We start from the raw sequence: 14649 nt of genomic DNA, 5'->3' as shown, positions 1-14649 counted from the left end.
ACTCTGTTGATTGTTCAAGGTCTTCCTGTACATACCCTGCTTAGAAAAGGCTTAGAAGTGAGGCCGAGGACAGAAGAGCCAACCAGAGAGGATTTTTGTTTTGTTTTGTTTTATTTTGTTTTGTTTTTGTTTTTCAGACTTGTTGAACTCTCTTGGCCCTAACTCAAGTTTAGGCTCCTAGGAAACACCACCCCCTCCTGCTGCCTTTCCCAAGTCTGTCCTCTGGGCATATCAGAGGACTTGGGCTGTTGCTATGGTACTGGGGCCAACAGCAGGTTCATCAAAAGCCGGGTCTTTTGCCTTTTAAAAAAAAGCCTGGCCCTGCAGAAATGAATTGGCCACAAAGATTTGCATCCGTCATTGTGGCTTATTCTGTTGTAGACCCCCCCCTGCCTCCTTACCCCATTCCTCCTCCCTACCACCACCACTTTCTATAAATACAGTTGGATAAATATTGATTTAAACTGGGTTTCTGGAGGAGAAGCACATGGCTGCCCTGGCCTGGTCTTCGCTTAGATACCACCAGTATGCCAGGCCTGACCCACCTAACCCCCCGACAGCTCTGGCTTCCAAATGACCCGTTTGGGGAAGGTGAGTTGTGGTTTTGTGGCTTTTGAGTTGAGAGAGAGAGAAGGAGAGAAACAGAGGAGAAAAAGGAGTAAAAAAGCAACAACCCAGCAAGAAATAGGAATCTTCTTGTGGAATGAAGAAAGCAGTTTTCAGCAGGCAGGAATCAGGGGTGGGAGGCACATACTGCAGTCTGGCCTGCTGAACCGTTCTCTTGCCTTTCCCATTCTTCCTTCCACTCCATGTCGGGGTTTGTTTTTATTATTATTATTATTATTTTTTAAAGATTTTGTTTATTTATTTGACAGACGGAGATCACAAGTAGGCAGAGAGGCAGGCAGAGAGAGAGAGAGAGAGGGAAGCAGGCTCCGTGCTGAGCAGAGACCAGTGTGGGACTCGATCCCAGGACCCTGAGATCATGACCTGAGCCGAAGGCAGCGGCTTAACCCACTGAGCCACCTAGGTGCCCCATGGGGTTTGTTTTTAAAGGAAGCAGGTGGTAAGATAGAGTGTCAGGGCTAGAAGGAACCCCAGCGGTCACAGCATCCATCACCCTCACTGTAGAGATGGGAAGGTGAGGCCCAGAGAGGGACAGTGGCTTTCCCAAGATGACACAGCAGAGGCAGAACCAGACTCTTCTGGGCCTCTTGCCTGGTGGTGAGACTGTATTACAAGCAGAGCCCCAAACGGGGCTTTTGTTTTACAGGTCAGGTGCTTATAAAGTCAGCAGTTCTCAAACCTGGTTTACTGATCCTAGGGTGTGTCCAGTTATTGCAAAGGTCATTGCAACATTCTCAATAGTCTTTCAAAATGAAGCTCATTTGAATTTGCCATTTAGAAAAAAATATTTTCTTTTACACGGCGGCTGGAGGAATCAGGAGGAGCCCAAAGGCAGTGACAGTGGCAGGATGGCTACCCAAACCTTATCTGAGGAGGAGAAATAAAAGTCTTCCCAAAGGGGCCTCCTCTGGGAATGGTGGGTGGAGCTCTCGGCTCACACTGGAGAGAGGCTTCCATTCCAGAGGGACCAACACCTGCTCTCTGGCTCTTCTGCTACTAAGGGGAAGTAATTGTCGCTGATATCATTGTCCCTGAGTGGCCTGGCTGGAGGTGTGAAAGCTGTCAACAGCTGACTTGATCTCTCCGGCCAAAGATAATGGGAACTTACCACCACCCTCCAGAGCTTGAGGCTTCTTCTTTGCTTCCTCATCTTGGCCTGAGTTGGGTTAGGCCACTTGCTTGTGAAACATTTTGAAAGTTCAGGTGACCCTTGCTTTGAGCAATCAATCTCCAGGAAATATACGTAAATAGGAACCCTTTAAAAAAAAAAACCAAAAAAACAAACTTAGATTGGAGAACCTCTCTTTAAAAGGCCCTTGCAGCAAATCGTTTTATAATCTGTGGAACTAGGTTGCTTATCAGGCATTCTCCCTACATTTGTTCTGTGAATTTCTTCATTCATTCATTCAACTAATATTTAAAGAGCACATACTACTGCTTTATGTCAGGCACTGCTGTGCTAGTCCAGCCCTCATGCGTGGAGTGTATACTCTATTCCAGTGCTAGGTTTTAGAAATTCACTTGTCTTAAAGTGAACCCCAACAAAGTAGCATTGCATCTGACTTGGACTTTGTGTCTTTGGTTCTAGCCATCATTGCAGATGGGACAAAAATTTATCTTAGGTTTCCTTAAAGGAATAGTCCCTCTCCCCTCCCTGCAGCCCCTACCCTCACCCTGTGTTTAAAATCTTTTGTGTTTAGTCTTTGTCTTTGTACTTTTTATAGATCTGACCCCCCCCCCCCCCCGCCCCTGCGCCTGAGCTTAGGAAACTAAGTACCCTGTAAGCAGCCTTGTAAATAAACACATTCCACTCTCAGTTCTTTACAGATTGGGGCATCTGTACTTGGAGGTTTGTCCATAACTAGTGTTCCTACCAAGCCCACTCTCCCATATAACAAACATGCCCTTGGCCACATACCTCTTATATCCAACTCCAGCATCTGCTAAGGAAATTTAAACACTGCAAAATTAGAAAGATAAACATAGTGTCCTGGGGGAGATTGGGAAATTCAAACTAAAGCCAATAAAAAGGGATTTGGATTACCTACAGTTTGAGATATTTTACTCTTGTGTCTTTATGGCCATTAGCAAGAATACTTGAATTAAGATGATTTGGGATAATTTTGATACTGTTGTATTAAAATGGAGGGCATGCCCAGGGCTGCTCTGTTTGTGGTTGTGGGTGGCAGGTGAGAGCTGGGGTGGCCTCTGTTTTTCTTTCTGCAGGGGCCCAGAGCTACCCTATGGCATCCTTCTTCCTCCACCACACCCAACCTCCCATACCATATTTCTTGACTCTGGAGACTCTGAGTGCCTTGCATGCAACTTTCTTTCATTCTTTCTAACAGCTGTAAAATTTAGCTCAATTCAACAGATAATTACTAAAACCTGCCAGGAGCCAAGGCCTGTGCTTGGTGCTTTCAAAGGGCAGACGGTATGGTCTCCAGTTCCAGCTCATATTCCAGCACAAATGATAGACAAATAGAGACCAATAAATAATTCTTGCCTGTCTCCTAGGAGTCTGGTAACCTGTCCCCAAGGGGACTGCTGACAAGTGCAATGTTGTCTCTGTTTTCCAAAGGCATAGCGATAATAACCCCTTTTACTGAGCAGTTACTATGCACCAGCACAATGCTAAGTGCTCTGTATTAAAACCCTCACAACCATCCAAAAGGAGGGTGCTAGAATTATCCTGATTCGTAAATGAGGAGAGCCTCAGCCTTGGCAAGGCTACGTTTCCCAAAGCCACATGCTAGCACAGAGTGGAGCTGAGGCTCAAACCTAGGTTTTTCTTTCTTTTTTTTTCCTTAAGAGAAGTTGGGCCTCAAGGGGCAAGAGGCAAGAGATGGAATCTGGAATGTCTGAAGTCCAAGCTGAGGGTTCCCCTTGGGGAATGCCTCCCTGGAGTGAGTTCCTTTACTTCCCACTCCTCCTAGGGCGGAGAGAAGGCCGCTGAAACCTTCCAGGGCTCCTTGGGTACTGACACTAAAGTCAGATTAAGGCCCGTTTTCTGAAGGGCAATAGTCCTAGGGTGTCGCTCCTTGCATGTGCAGTACCGCCTTGCCCAGCACCCCCTGGGGAACTCACCCAACCAGTAGAGCTCCTGTGGCTCTGCACACTAGGGTGTCAGGGGTATGAATCCACACCCTATCAGGCTGTACTAGGTTTGCTGAAGGTGTTCGAGCTTGTAGGGCAACTGGTCTGGCCCTGCTTGGAGCCAAGGGCTTCTGCCAGAGAAGCTGGGGTGGGCGGGGGCGGGGGAGAAGCACGTGTGAGTGGCAGAGATGAGCTAGAGACCCTGGCTGCCACCGTGACCGCGTGGGCCAGCTGGTTCTGGTCAAGCGGCATAGGTCCAACCTCTTCCTCTCCTCAGTGGAGATCGAGGAAACAAGAGTGATCTTCAATATAACTGGGTTCATGTCGCGGACTTGTTTCAAACCTTTCAGTAGTTTCTTTCCTATCTCACCCTTACTGTTGAGAACGAGTGTGGTCTCCTAAGATGGGCACCTTGGCCTCTGCTGGGAGCTTGTTGGAAAGGGGACTCCCAGGTCTTGCCTCAGACCTGCTGAATCTGAATCTGTATTTCACCACGATTTCCAGGTGATTTGTGTCCTCGTTAAAGTTTGAGAAAGCCGGCCTAGACAGCCCTTGTGATTGCCCTGGTCTTTCTGTCTACCCGAAGCCATCCTGCAATTTACTATTTATCCTTTATCCTACGTATCACGATTTACCCTGAGTTTGCTTGCTTGTCATCAGTGTGCCGGGCTAGAATACAAGCACCGTGAAGTGAGCCCCGGGTCCGTTGACTGGTTTCATTCATGATTCTGTCTTCAGCATCTAGCTTAGTGCCCCACACAGAACAGATGCTTAAGGAATAACTATTGAATGAAGGATGAGTTCTCTCTCTTTAACCTTCTGACCTAGTGTTTCTCAACAGGGGAGCTACTGGTGAGACAGTTATTCTTATGCGGATTAGTCCAGAATACTGCAGGATGTAACATCCTTGGTTTCTACTCACTAAATGACAGCAGACCCTCAGTCATTGTAACACTCAAGAAAGACTCTCCTACTTATTTCCAAAGCCTCCCAGGGGATGGTATTACCCTTGGTTGAGACCACTGCCCTAAACAGTTTTGTTTGGTTGGTCTGTTTAAACATACCTTGATGTATGCTGTGGGGTGCCAGACTTAGAAAATCTAAGTTTGAATCTGGTCATTACCTGTGTGACCTTGGGCACATCTCTTAACCTTTTTGGACCTCATCTGCAAAACAGGGAGTCTCAGAGGTGTGCAGAGGAGCCCATGAGCTGACTGTAGGAGCAGCACTGTGTACGTAGTTGGCTGTCATGGCGTGGAAGCTGGTCCACAAAAGGAGGCAGATTGTTCCAAGCTTTCTGGGGACTCCCAGAATCCTAGAATCAGAATGTTGCGGCTGGAAGAGATGGCAAGATCACGCTCATCCTTAAGCAGGCTAGGAAGGGCCTGGTGTTTTTATTCTAAATGGTGCATCTCAGGCAGAGAACTCAGCCCTAAGGCAGCAGGCTGGGTGTGTGACTTAACAGTGTCCAGGGCCTGGCAGGGCCTAAAGAGTGACCGCCACAAGTTTCTGCTGCCTGGAAGGGAGTGGTGATGCCAGTGGATGGGGGCAGGGCGGCTCTAGCCAGGCTCCTGGCGGGGGAGGGAGGGTTACCCAGGACTGTGGCAAGAATGTGGGGTATCCTCTTACCAGCAGGGAAGGCCTCTAGCAGTCTTTTTTTTTTTTTTTTTAAGGTTTTAAAATCAAGTTGCATCTACCTTTGAAAGTAGAGATCATTGGATCCAAAGCCTGATACATGCAACAAAAGATAGGAATAGTATATTCTTGCTTTTGAATATAGATGCAAACATTCTAAGGAAAATACTAATTCATGGAAGGAGCAGTGTTTCAAAAGAATAACATACCGTGGCTGAGTGGGCTCTATGCCAGGGATGGCTGAAAGTCACGAAATCTACCAGTATAAATGATTATAACCACAAATTAAAGGAGAAAAATAAGGGACTAGAGCAACAAATGATGAAATGTCATTTGAAAAAAGTATTCAGGATGCATTCCCGATGAAGGAAACCATTTCCATACAAGAAAGATTATTGAGGTTAGGCCCATGGCTTGTGGTCATCACCAGCCGGGGGGTTGATTCCAAGGCCACCCTTTCCTTAGAGAAGAATGAACCTTAAGCCGAAAACAAAAGCAGGCTTTTGGGATGTAACCTGATATTTAAAAGTTTGAGGCTCATGAATTTAAAATATCAGAAAACTTGGGGCCCCTGGGTGGCTCAGTGGGTTAAAGCATCTGCCTTCGGCTCAGGTCATGATCCCAGGGTCCTGGGATGGAGCCTCACAATCGGCTCTCTGCTCAGCAGGGAGCCTGCTTCCCTTCCTCTCTCTGCCTGCCTCTCTGCCTACTTGTGATCTCTGTCGGTCAAATAAATAAATAAAATCTTTAAAAAAAATCAGAAAACTTATTCTAATTAATGAATTGATTTATATGTCACAAATCAACCGGAAAAAGACTTATGGAGATGGGTAGAGAGCACAGGACGGGAGTCTTTGGGCCTGAATCCTAATCCTTGCTTGGTGGCTTTGATAGACAGCAGCTGTGTGGCCTTTTGGTCAGTTATGATATCTCTCTGGCCCTCAGGTTTCTCATCTGAAAAATGGAAAATGGAGACTGGATTGAGAAAGAAGCTTAATGATGTAAACGTCTATGAAGTAAACCATGAAATGTTATGGGGGGGCATTAACTTGGCACGTCCCTAGCAAAGTCCTTTTCCAAAATCCGGAAGATCGTTTCAGTTGCACCCCCAAGTGGGATGGGTGTTCCGGGGCAGCAGGTATCTTAGATGTGCCTATGAACTGAGTCCTGCAATGCAGATTTCTTCTTGGATCCAAGTTAATGCAAAAAAGAAGGGAAAGGACATTTGAGAAATTAACACATCCATTATAATCCCCGAAATAGGCTGCTGTAATAAGGGCCATTTAATAAAATTGTAAAAAGCCCTTTTCTAAGGGGGAAGAGATAGGCCAGGATGGAAGTCAAGTGCAGCTGTTTGAGCCTCTGCCAGTGGCCTGATCTCACCAGAAAACTGAAGTTAAAAAACAACAAACTTCCAGATTCAGCAGTCTCAGACGAACACTGCCTCCCCCTGCCGTTTGCTCCCGCCCCCACATCTTTTCTCTCCCTGTCTCCCCAGCTCAGGCACCTGGGTGGCTCCGTGCTTTTCCGAGCGGTGGGGATGTCAGCCCGCAGCCCTGGCGACTGGAGCCCTGAGAGGCGGCAGCTACCTCTCGGGTTTAGCATTACGTCATCCTTTCTAGACCCAAATTTATCTCGGCTGCACGCAGACCCGCAGCTCTGAGCTGCTGCTGACTTGAGGAGAGCTTACGCATGAAGTTAGGCAAGGCTGACTCACTGGGCAGAAGGAAAGGTTTTCTGCTGCTCTTCACGTTTTTGGGCCCTGAGGGGGAAGGAGGCTGTGTTGTCATTTTGGGGTGGAGGATGGAAAAAGACGTATAACTGTTAAGGCTCTCATTTAGGAGCTCAGGACTCACCCTTCCTCCATCTTCAGCCTTCATTGCTTGGACACCTCCCCCCCGCCCGCCCGCCATCCTTGCAGATAATGGCAGAAAACCGTGCCCTGCACACCAAGCGTTTTGCACTTTCAGGGAAGTTCTCTTAAGCACCAGGTGTTACCAGTGCAGTGACTTTGGACTTGTAACTTCACCTGACGGTCCCTTCCCCTCTTTCCATCTCTCCTGTCTGCAGAAAAGATGTAATACAGACCAGTCTCCATTGTTCATGAATCTGCAATAAGTCTTTTGGAAATCTGCATGGAGTAAACTGACAGAAAGGACCCCTAAGAATGGAGAGCTTTGCCTGCTTGCTCCACGAGGCAGCACATCCCCATCTTGGCTGTGTTTGTTAGAGGCCTGGGGGATTCAGGGGGACTTTTCCCATTTTCAAATAAGGCTCCCCTGAGAGAGATACTTTAGGGAGAGGACAGGACCAGAGATTGTGGGTAAGATTCCAGCTTCTGGATTCTTCTCTCAGTTTCCCCATCTGCGTTTGTAGGACACACTGGATTCATTTGAATAAAAGAAAGGCCACAGCTGCCTCTGGGTTTCTCCAGGCTGGGACTGGTGCTGAGGGATGGTTTATGAAGAGTATTCCTTTCCCGAGGCTAGAGCCCCAAGCTTTGTGCTGTGCCATTGTGGCCAATGCCAAAGCAAGAATTCTAGAGGTCAGCCAGAGCAGGGAGAAGGAAATGGCACCTTCAGTTGCTATTGGAAAAGAATGACTTCCTGTCTATAAATCTGCCCTTAACACTGCCCACTGCCCTCCATCACCATTACCTCTGCTATTCTTCAACATAGGCAGGTGGGCCTTTTGGGTGACTCTCACCCTACTTTCCATTTCCTCCTCTCCCTCTTGGTCGTTGCTCTAAAAGAAGGGCTAGTTAATTAATTCATCTGGAGGTCAGCTGTGAAAGGTCAGGCACGTGCCCTGAGCATCATGCTTTCTCTTAATAACCTGCGAGGGCATACGATCTACAGATTTAAACCCATGTGTATTTTCAGTTGGTACTTTTTTTTTTTTTTTTCTTTTTTGATTGCATGTCACATGGTTTATCTCCCACTAGGGAGACTTTTATTTGTCATGAATCTACCTCTTTTAAATTCCTGCAGTAGCACTTAGCAGTTTGGGATCTAAAGCTTAAGGAGTCTACAAGTAGTAGAAACTAACTTTCAACCTAGTAATTTTTGCCCTTAACTAACAGGTCTTAGCAGATAGCTATTTTCTTTTTAATAATTCCATTCTTCGCTTTGCCCCATAGGTCCTTTGTTGAGAGTAGTTGTTACCAGTATCCAGTGGGAAACCCCAGATCTGAAGTGATCTATCCAACAACAGAAAAAGACTATTTTAAAGTCTTAAAAAAAAAAAATGACTCTCCTGTGAACAGCTTGGGAACACCTCTCATTTTGGGTCTCCTTGCATTTGATGGGACATCTATTTGGTTCTTAAACGTGGTTCCAAATGTAATATTCAAAAGGCTGGCATAATTTTGCAGTTTTTGACTTCATTGGAAATTGAAGAAGAAGAGTGAAAGGAGAGAGAGAAGGCATTAAAACGCAGCATGGATCTCGTGACATTTTTGAGAGGAAGATTTTCATTCTGACATGATATTTTCTGCAGTAGCCACTGGAATGACCATAGGGAAGGGGAAATTCTCCCCTCACCAAGAGCTTCCTGTTGTTTTGGATGTCCACCAGCAGGTTAAAATACTCAGGGTGGGAAAACGTTATGGATGTTTATATAATTCCCAGCTTGCTCCTAGAGCATTCAGCACTTATGACCCTCTTGCCCTTCCTCTCCCTAGACCAGTGGTTCTCAACTGGGAGTGACTTTGTGCCCCGCCAGACATTTGGCAGCGTTTGGAGACATTTTTGGTTGGTAGTGTGCTACTGGCATCTAGTGGGTAGAGGCCAGGAATGCTGCTGGGCATCCCACAAAGCACAAGTCCGCCTCCCCACCCCCCTGCCCCCCGCCCCACATGCATTATTTGCCTGAAATGTCAATAATGTAGAAGTTGAGAAACTCTGGTCTACACTTGAGGGCTTGTTAGATTGAGGACTTGAAAAGAGAACGGCAGAGAAGATAGCCGTTGGCAATCCTTTAATGTGGTCCCTGCTCTCTTTAGCCACTGCTTTCAGTTCCCTCTTTATGGGGGAGAACAAGAGAGGAAACAATTGCTATAGCTTCCATTAACTGAGTGGCATGTACTAAATGCTGGAATTTTTTCATTTAATCTTCACAATAAGCCCTATTGCCCATAGACTCCTTGAGAGTAGGATCTATGTCTGTTTCTCTCATTACTGTACACATTATGTCCAGTACAGTGCTTGACACATGGCAGACCCTCAATGTTCGGATAAATGGAGTAACTATATCTATTTTATACATGAGGAAATGAGGCTTGGAGAGTCCAGACAGGTAGTATAAGTAGAAGAGTCAGGATTTGAACTGAACCCTTTGTGACTTCTGCACTAAATCACTTACCCACTGAATTATGTCCTTCACTTGCAATAGTGGAAAGGATTTCTAGTCTCTCAAGTCACTAGTGAGGGCCTGAGGCAAAATAAGTTTTTAAACATACAATTAAAACAAAACAAAACAAAACAAAAAACACCTTGAAAAACCGAACTACCTTTATGTGGAAACCAGTGTGGAAGAAGGGCCTCATGGCAACTTTCTCTGGTACTGGAGGGATCATCCTCTGTTTTTGAACAGTGATCTTAGCTTTTCAAATGCTTATGTGGGCACCAGCTGAACAGCACATTTTGTGATGGGGAAACTGAGGAGTGTAAGTTACATAGAAAATTTGCAGTAGTAGATAGAGGACTAGAACATGGCATTTCAGATAAAGAATGCTCCAGGTCCTGGGCACCCATTGGAAGTCGCTGGGAAAAGAGCTTTCCGGAAACTGGCTCAAATTCTTCCTTCCCATAAGTAAAGCCCAGAAAACTTCGTCTTTACACTCTGGAGACAGAAGTCCAATGGGACTACATTTCCCAGCTGCCATTGCGGAATTCGGCAAGGCGCAGGCCCACTGAAGTGGTGTGTGTACTACCACTCCCGATGTGCAGTGGGAGGGGCGGGACTACATTTCCCAGGAGGCAGAGGAAGGGGCGGGGCGGGGGCGGGCCTCGGTGCTGCGCCCGCCCCTCCCCCGTGCTCGCGCGGAGAGGTAAACAAACCGCGCGCTGGCTGCCGGCGGAGGCGGCGGCGGCGGCGGGCGCGGCGGGGGCGACAAGGGCGGCGGAGAGCGCGCCGAGCCGTGGCCGGGCTGGCCCGCCCGCCCGCCGCACATGTCCCCGGGCGGCACCGGCCTGTATCCGCCTGCGGCGCCTCCTGTCGGCCGGGGAAGGGAGCGCGTAGAGGTCCCGGTCGCCACCAGCGGTGCCCATGGAGAGGGTGCGGATGATCAACGTGCAGCGCCTGCTTGAGGCGGCCGAGTTTTTGGAGCGCCGGGACCGAGGTAACGGCTGGGCGCCGCCGCCTCCGCCACCACCTGAGCCCGCGCACTCCTCCTCCACGCGGGGAGTGCGGTGTGGCGTGTGAGGGGAGGGAGAGTGCGTGTGTATTGGGGGGGATGTGAGAAGGAGTGCGCGTGTGAGGAGAGGGGTACGTGCGTGAGCAGAGGAGGCAGGGGTGCGTGCGCGAAGGGTGCGTGTGTAAGAGGTGCGTGCATGAGCAGTGTGTGTGAGGGGAGGTTCGCGTGCAAGCAGGGGTGTGTGAGGGGAGGGAGGGTGCGTGTGTGAGGAGCGGTGCGCGTGCGACAGGTGCGTGCGTGATGAGAGGTGCGCGTGTGCGGGGAGGCGGGGGTGTGTGTGAGGAGGGGAGCGTGTGTGAGGAGGTGCGTGGTAAGGGTGTGAGGAGGGTGCGCGTGAGGGGAGAGAGGGCGGGGAGGGGTGCGGGAGGTGGTGGGAACCCGGAGCCTGCGAGGGGAGGGGTGCGGGAGAGGCTGCGCGGGCCTGCTTGTGCGGGGAGGACTGGGGGACGAGGTAGGGGGGAGGGACGGGGATCTGGGGGCAGAGGGGAGGTGGGCAGAGCAGAGGGAGGGAGTGTGTTGAGAGTGGGCGCCGGCCCGAGGACTTGGGAGGTTGGAGGGAGGTTAGAGCCGAAGGAAGGGGGAGGCGGCGGCGCAGGTAGGGGTGGAGGAGGCGAGGCTGGGAGCCGAGGAGGGGAATGCCGGCTGAGGAGCCACTGGGGAGGAGGGTGCGCGCATGTGGGGAGGAGACGTCTGAGAAACAGGTAGGAGGAGACGCGACCCTATTTAGGGACTGGGGCTGGAAAAGATGTAAAGAGACTGGGGAGTGAAGAGTGGGAACTCTGGAAATTATGGTGTCGAGGGAGAAAAATGTCCTCTGAGACGGGGCAGTTGAATGGTTTGAAATACGTGAAAATGGTGCGCTTAGTGAGAGACCCAGAATGGGGAGAGTTTTTTGAGGCAGGTGAAATAATTGAGGTGGATGGTAACTAGTCTCAGAAATTAGTGTGTTTCAGTTAAGAATTCTTGGAGAAAAGGATTTTTGGAAAGGGTGGAGAGATTACTTGGTTTAGAAGAAGTATTGGTACGCCTTTCAGGTGATGGGTTGGGTCTGTATATAATGTTACATGATAAATGTCCTCACAAGGACTGAGAATTTTATCTTCCAGCCAGAAAGTGGAAAAATTTTACCTCCTTTTCTTCTGCTGTTTTCAGCAGCATGTTACTGCAAGGACTTCAGATCTGTGGATCCATGGATTTGAGTAAATTCCTGTTCTCATATCTTTTTCTCTTGCTGTCTCTTTAGAGTGTGAACATGGCTATGCCTCAACGTTCCCCTCCATGCCGAGCCCCCGGCTGCAGCATTCAAAGCCCCCAAGGAGATTGAGCCGAGCACAGAAACACAGCAATGGGAGCAGCAACACCAGCACTGCCAACAGGTAGCAAGCTGGGGAGGTTTAGAAAGGGCACCTGGAGAGAGGGAGCACACACTCAGGCAAAAGTTCAGGTCCAACGGACCTCAGTTCTTTAACACCAAGTCTGGAGCAACACTGAATAGTCAAATGAGTTCCTTTACCACCATTTCTGGAGATTTGGCCCTTTTAAACTGATACAGTCTAGATGTCATAACCTGACTTTGTGGGGAAGGGCAGGAGTAGAATCCAAAGGAAAACCAAAGAGTTCTTGCTGGGTTTATTAAGTGGAGGCGTCTGTGACTGAGAGGGACAATAAAGTGAAACCTGACATGTGTCCATGCATGCAACCACATGCTAAAAGTAATCTTAGTCCAGCTTTAAACTTGGATGATCCACGAAGAATTTTTAAATGCCAGAAATAGCTCAGGCAGGATATAAAGCAGAATCAAGGGTTTTGTTAAAGGAATAAAAATTTTTGGTTGGAGTAGGAAGTTAGTGGGCATGGGCTGTTTGTTGTTTAAGGATGGAAGGGAAGACCATGCTATGAAAGTTGTGTCTCTTATTTGATAAGACAGAGTTGGTAAGGGAGATTTTAAAGAAAAACAAAATAAAACAGAAAAAGAATGAAGATGCTTATTTTTCAGTCCAAAGGGTTCCCTAGGAAATGCTTGTCTGGATGTACTCAGACATAGTTGACTTCCATTTTTTGAAGACTTTTGGTAGTGCCTGGCTGTCTTTTCAGTGTTTTGCCCCAGAGGGCCAGGGAATTCTAATGATTCAACTCATAGGAAGTTTTCAAAAGGCCACCTTAAAACCAACAGATGCTGTGTTTTCCATTTATAAGAGGAATTAAATGAGACCTCTTTTCCTGATTCCCCAAAGCTTTGTCTAGAGAATGTAAGAATTTATTTTGGAGAGACACAGAGCAATCTCTGGGAAACTAAGGTTACCTGATGAGTATGGGGAACTCCAGACAGGTAGTTAGGTAGTCACTTGGGGAAGTAGGTTGGGAAAAGAGCAGGAATAGGAGCTTTTACTAATAGATGCAGGAAACTTGAGGCTCCTATAGATAATAATTAGAGCTCGAAAGGTTGGATCTTCCTACTCTGCATTTTTGACATTGCTGAGGCGAAAGTAGGATTCACTCTTCCCTCTTTGACTCATCTTTAAAGCTGTGAGTTTCCTTTTTTGGCTTTTTCAGTAGGACTATTCTGTGTTTTTTAAACTTAATTTTTAAAATTATAAAAATAGCTATAAGCTTAATATGCTGTATTTATTTATTTATTTAAAGATTTTATTTATTTATTTATTTATTTGACAGACAGAGAAAGAGAGAGACAGCGTGAGAGGGAACACAAACAGGGGGACTAGGAGAGGGAAAGCAGGCTTCCCACCAAGCAGGGAGCCTCATGCAGGGCTCGATCCCAGGCTGTTGGGACCATGACCTGAGCCAAAGGCAGATGCCTAATGACTGAGCCACCCAGGCAACTCTTACTATGCTGTATTTATGTTTATGTGTGGGTCTAGAAGGTTTTTCTATGATATGATAGGTTTGAAATGAAAATATGTAATATGATACATAGCATTTATACAAATAAAATTCAGTTTTCTTGTTCTTCACTGTTTCTATTAGGATCTATATTTCAAGAATTCAGATTCAATCCATGTATAGATTAAAAAAGGTTTAAAAAAAATCTTTTTTAAATTTAGAGACATGCAGAGAGTATCAGGAAACCAGACCTGGGTTTTGTCATGCTACAAATATTTACTGAGTATTTCCTCTTTTGTAGAAGTTAGGTAAATGATCTTATTACATTTTCTCTTCATCCCTCTTCTCATCTATAAAATGAAGGGATGGACTGCATATTTACCAAGGTCCCTTTCTGCCCTGAAGTTCTGTGACACTGATTTATTGATAGTTCTAGCGATCAGTTATAATATTAGTTATTCAGTATACCACTCCATCATTACAGAGGCAGCCTCATTACTAACAATTCAAGGATTATAGATGCATAAAAAAGATACATATTTCTAGATTTTACCAGTTACGTTATAGGTCATTAATAAGTCTTTGTCATCTATTGACTTAAATTTTGCTCAGCTTGGGGTTTTGACCCAGTGGTGTTTCTGTTTCATGATAGGGTTCCTATTAGGATTCTACTATTGTGTGTGGGACCACAGTGCTAATTACCATATGTTTTAGCAGAGCATATCAGAAAATTTGTAAAACTACAGGCATGCCATGTTCTTACAGTACCCATGGGAAAATAATTATGTATACATTGGACCACCCAAGACTAAGGAAGATAATTTTTCATAGGAATATAAGTAGTAAGAAGGAAGGAAAAAGAGAGAGAAAGAAACAGATTTTAGAATATACTAAGGTCCACCCACGTGTGGGGTGTAGACTGGGGCCTATAGATGAGAATTAGTATGTTTTTTTTTTTTGTTTTTTTTTTTAAAGATTTTATTTATTTATTTGACAGAGAGAAATCACAAGTAGATGGAGAGGCAGGCAGAGAG

At 46.8% G+C, this 14649-nt stretch overlaps 1 protein-coding gene across 2 annotated transcripts in view; it reads left to right on the top strand.

Moving 5' to 3' along the window:
* Window positions 1-14649, top strand: part of MXI1 (MAX interactor 1, dimerization protein) — an 80658-nt gene that overhangs the window by 6664 nt on the left and 59345 nt on the right. The window contains exons 1-2 of one of the 2 annotated variants that reach the window (XM_059173239.1): window positions 10432-10699; window positions 12018-12150. In XM_059173239.1, the coding sequence (XP_059029222.1) occupies window positions 10627-10699; window positions 12018-12150 (206 nt within the window). In that variant the 5' untranslated portion in view covers window positions 10432-10626. Of the gene's footprint in view, window positions 1-10431; window positions 10700-12017; window positions 12151-14649 lie in introns of those variants that run through there. The other variant, XM_059173238.1, reaches the window with a different exon arrangement.

The sequence above is a fragment of the Mustela lutreola genome, chromosome 4 (genome assembly GCF_030435805.1).
Source record: "Mustela lutreola isolate mMusLut2 chromosome 4, mMusLut2.pri, whole genome shotgun sequence".
In the NCBI taxonomy this organism is placed as follows: Eukaryota; Metazoa; Chordata; class Mammalia; order Carnivora; family Mustelidae; genus Mustela; species Mustela lutreola.
This window is presented reverse-complemented; position numbering and strand designations above follow the sequence as displayed.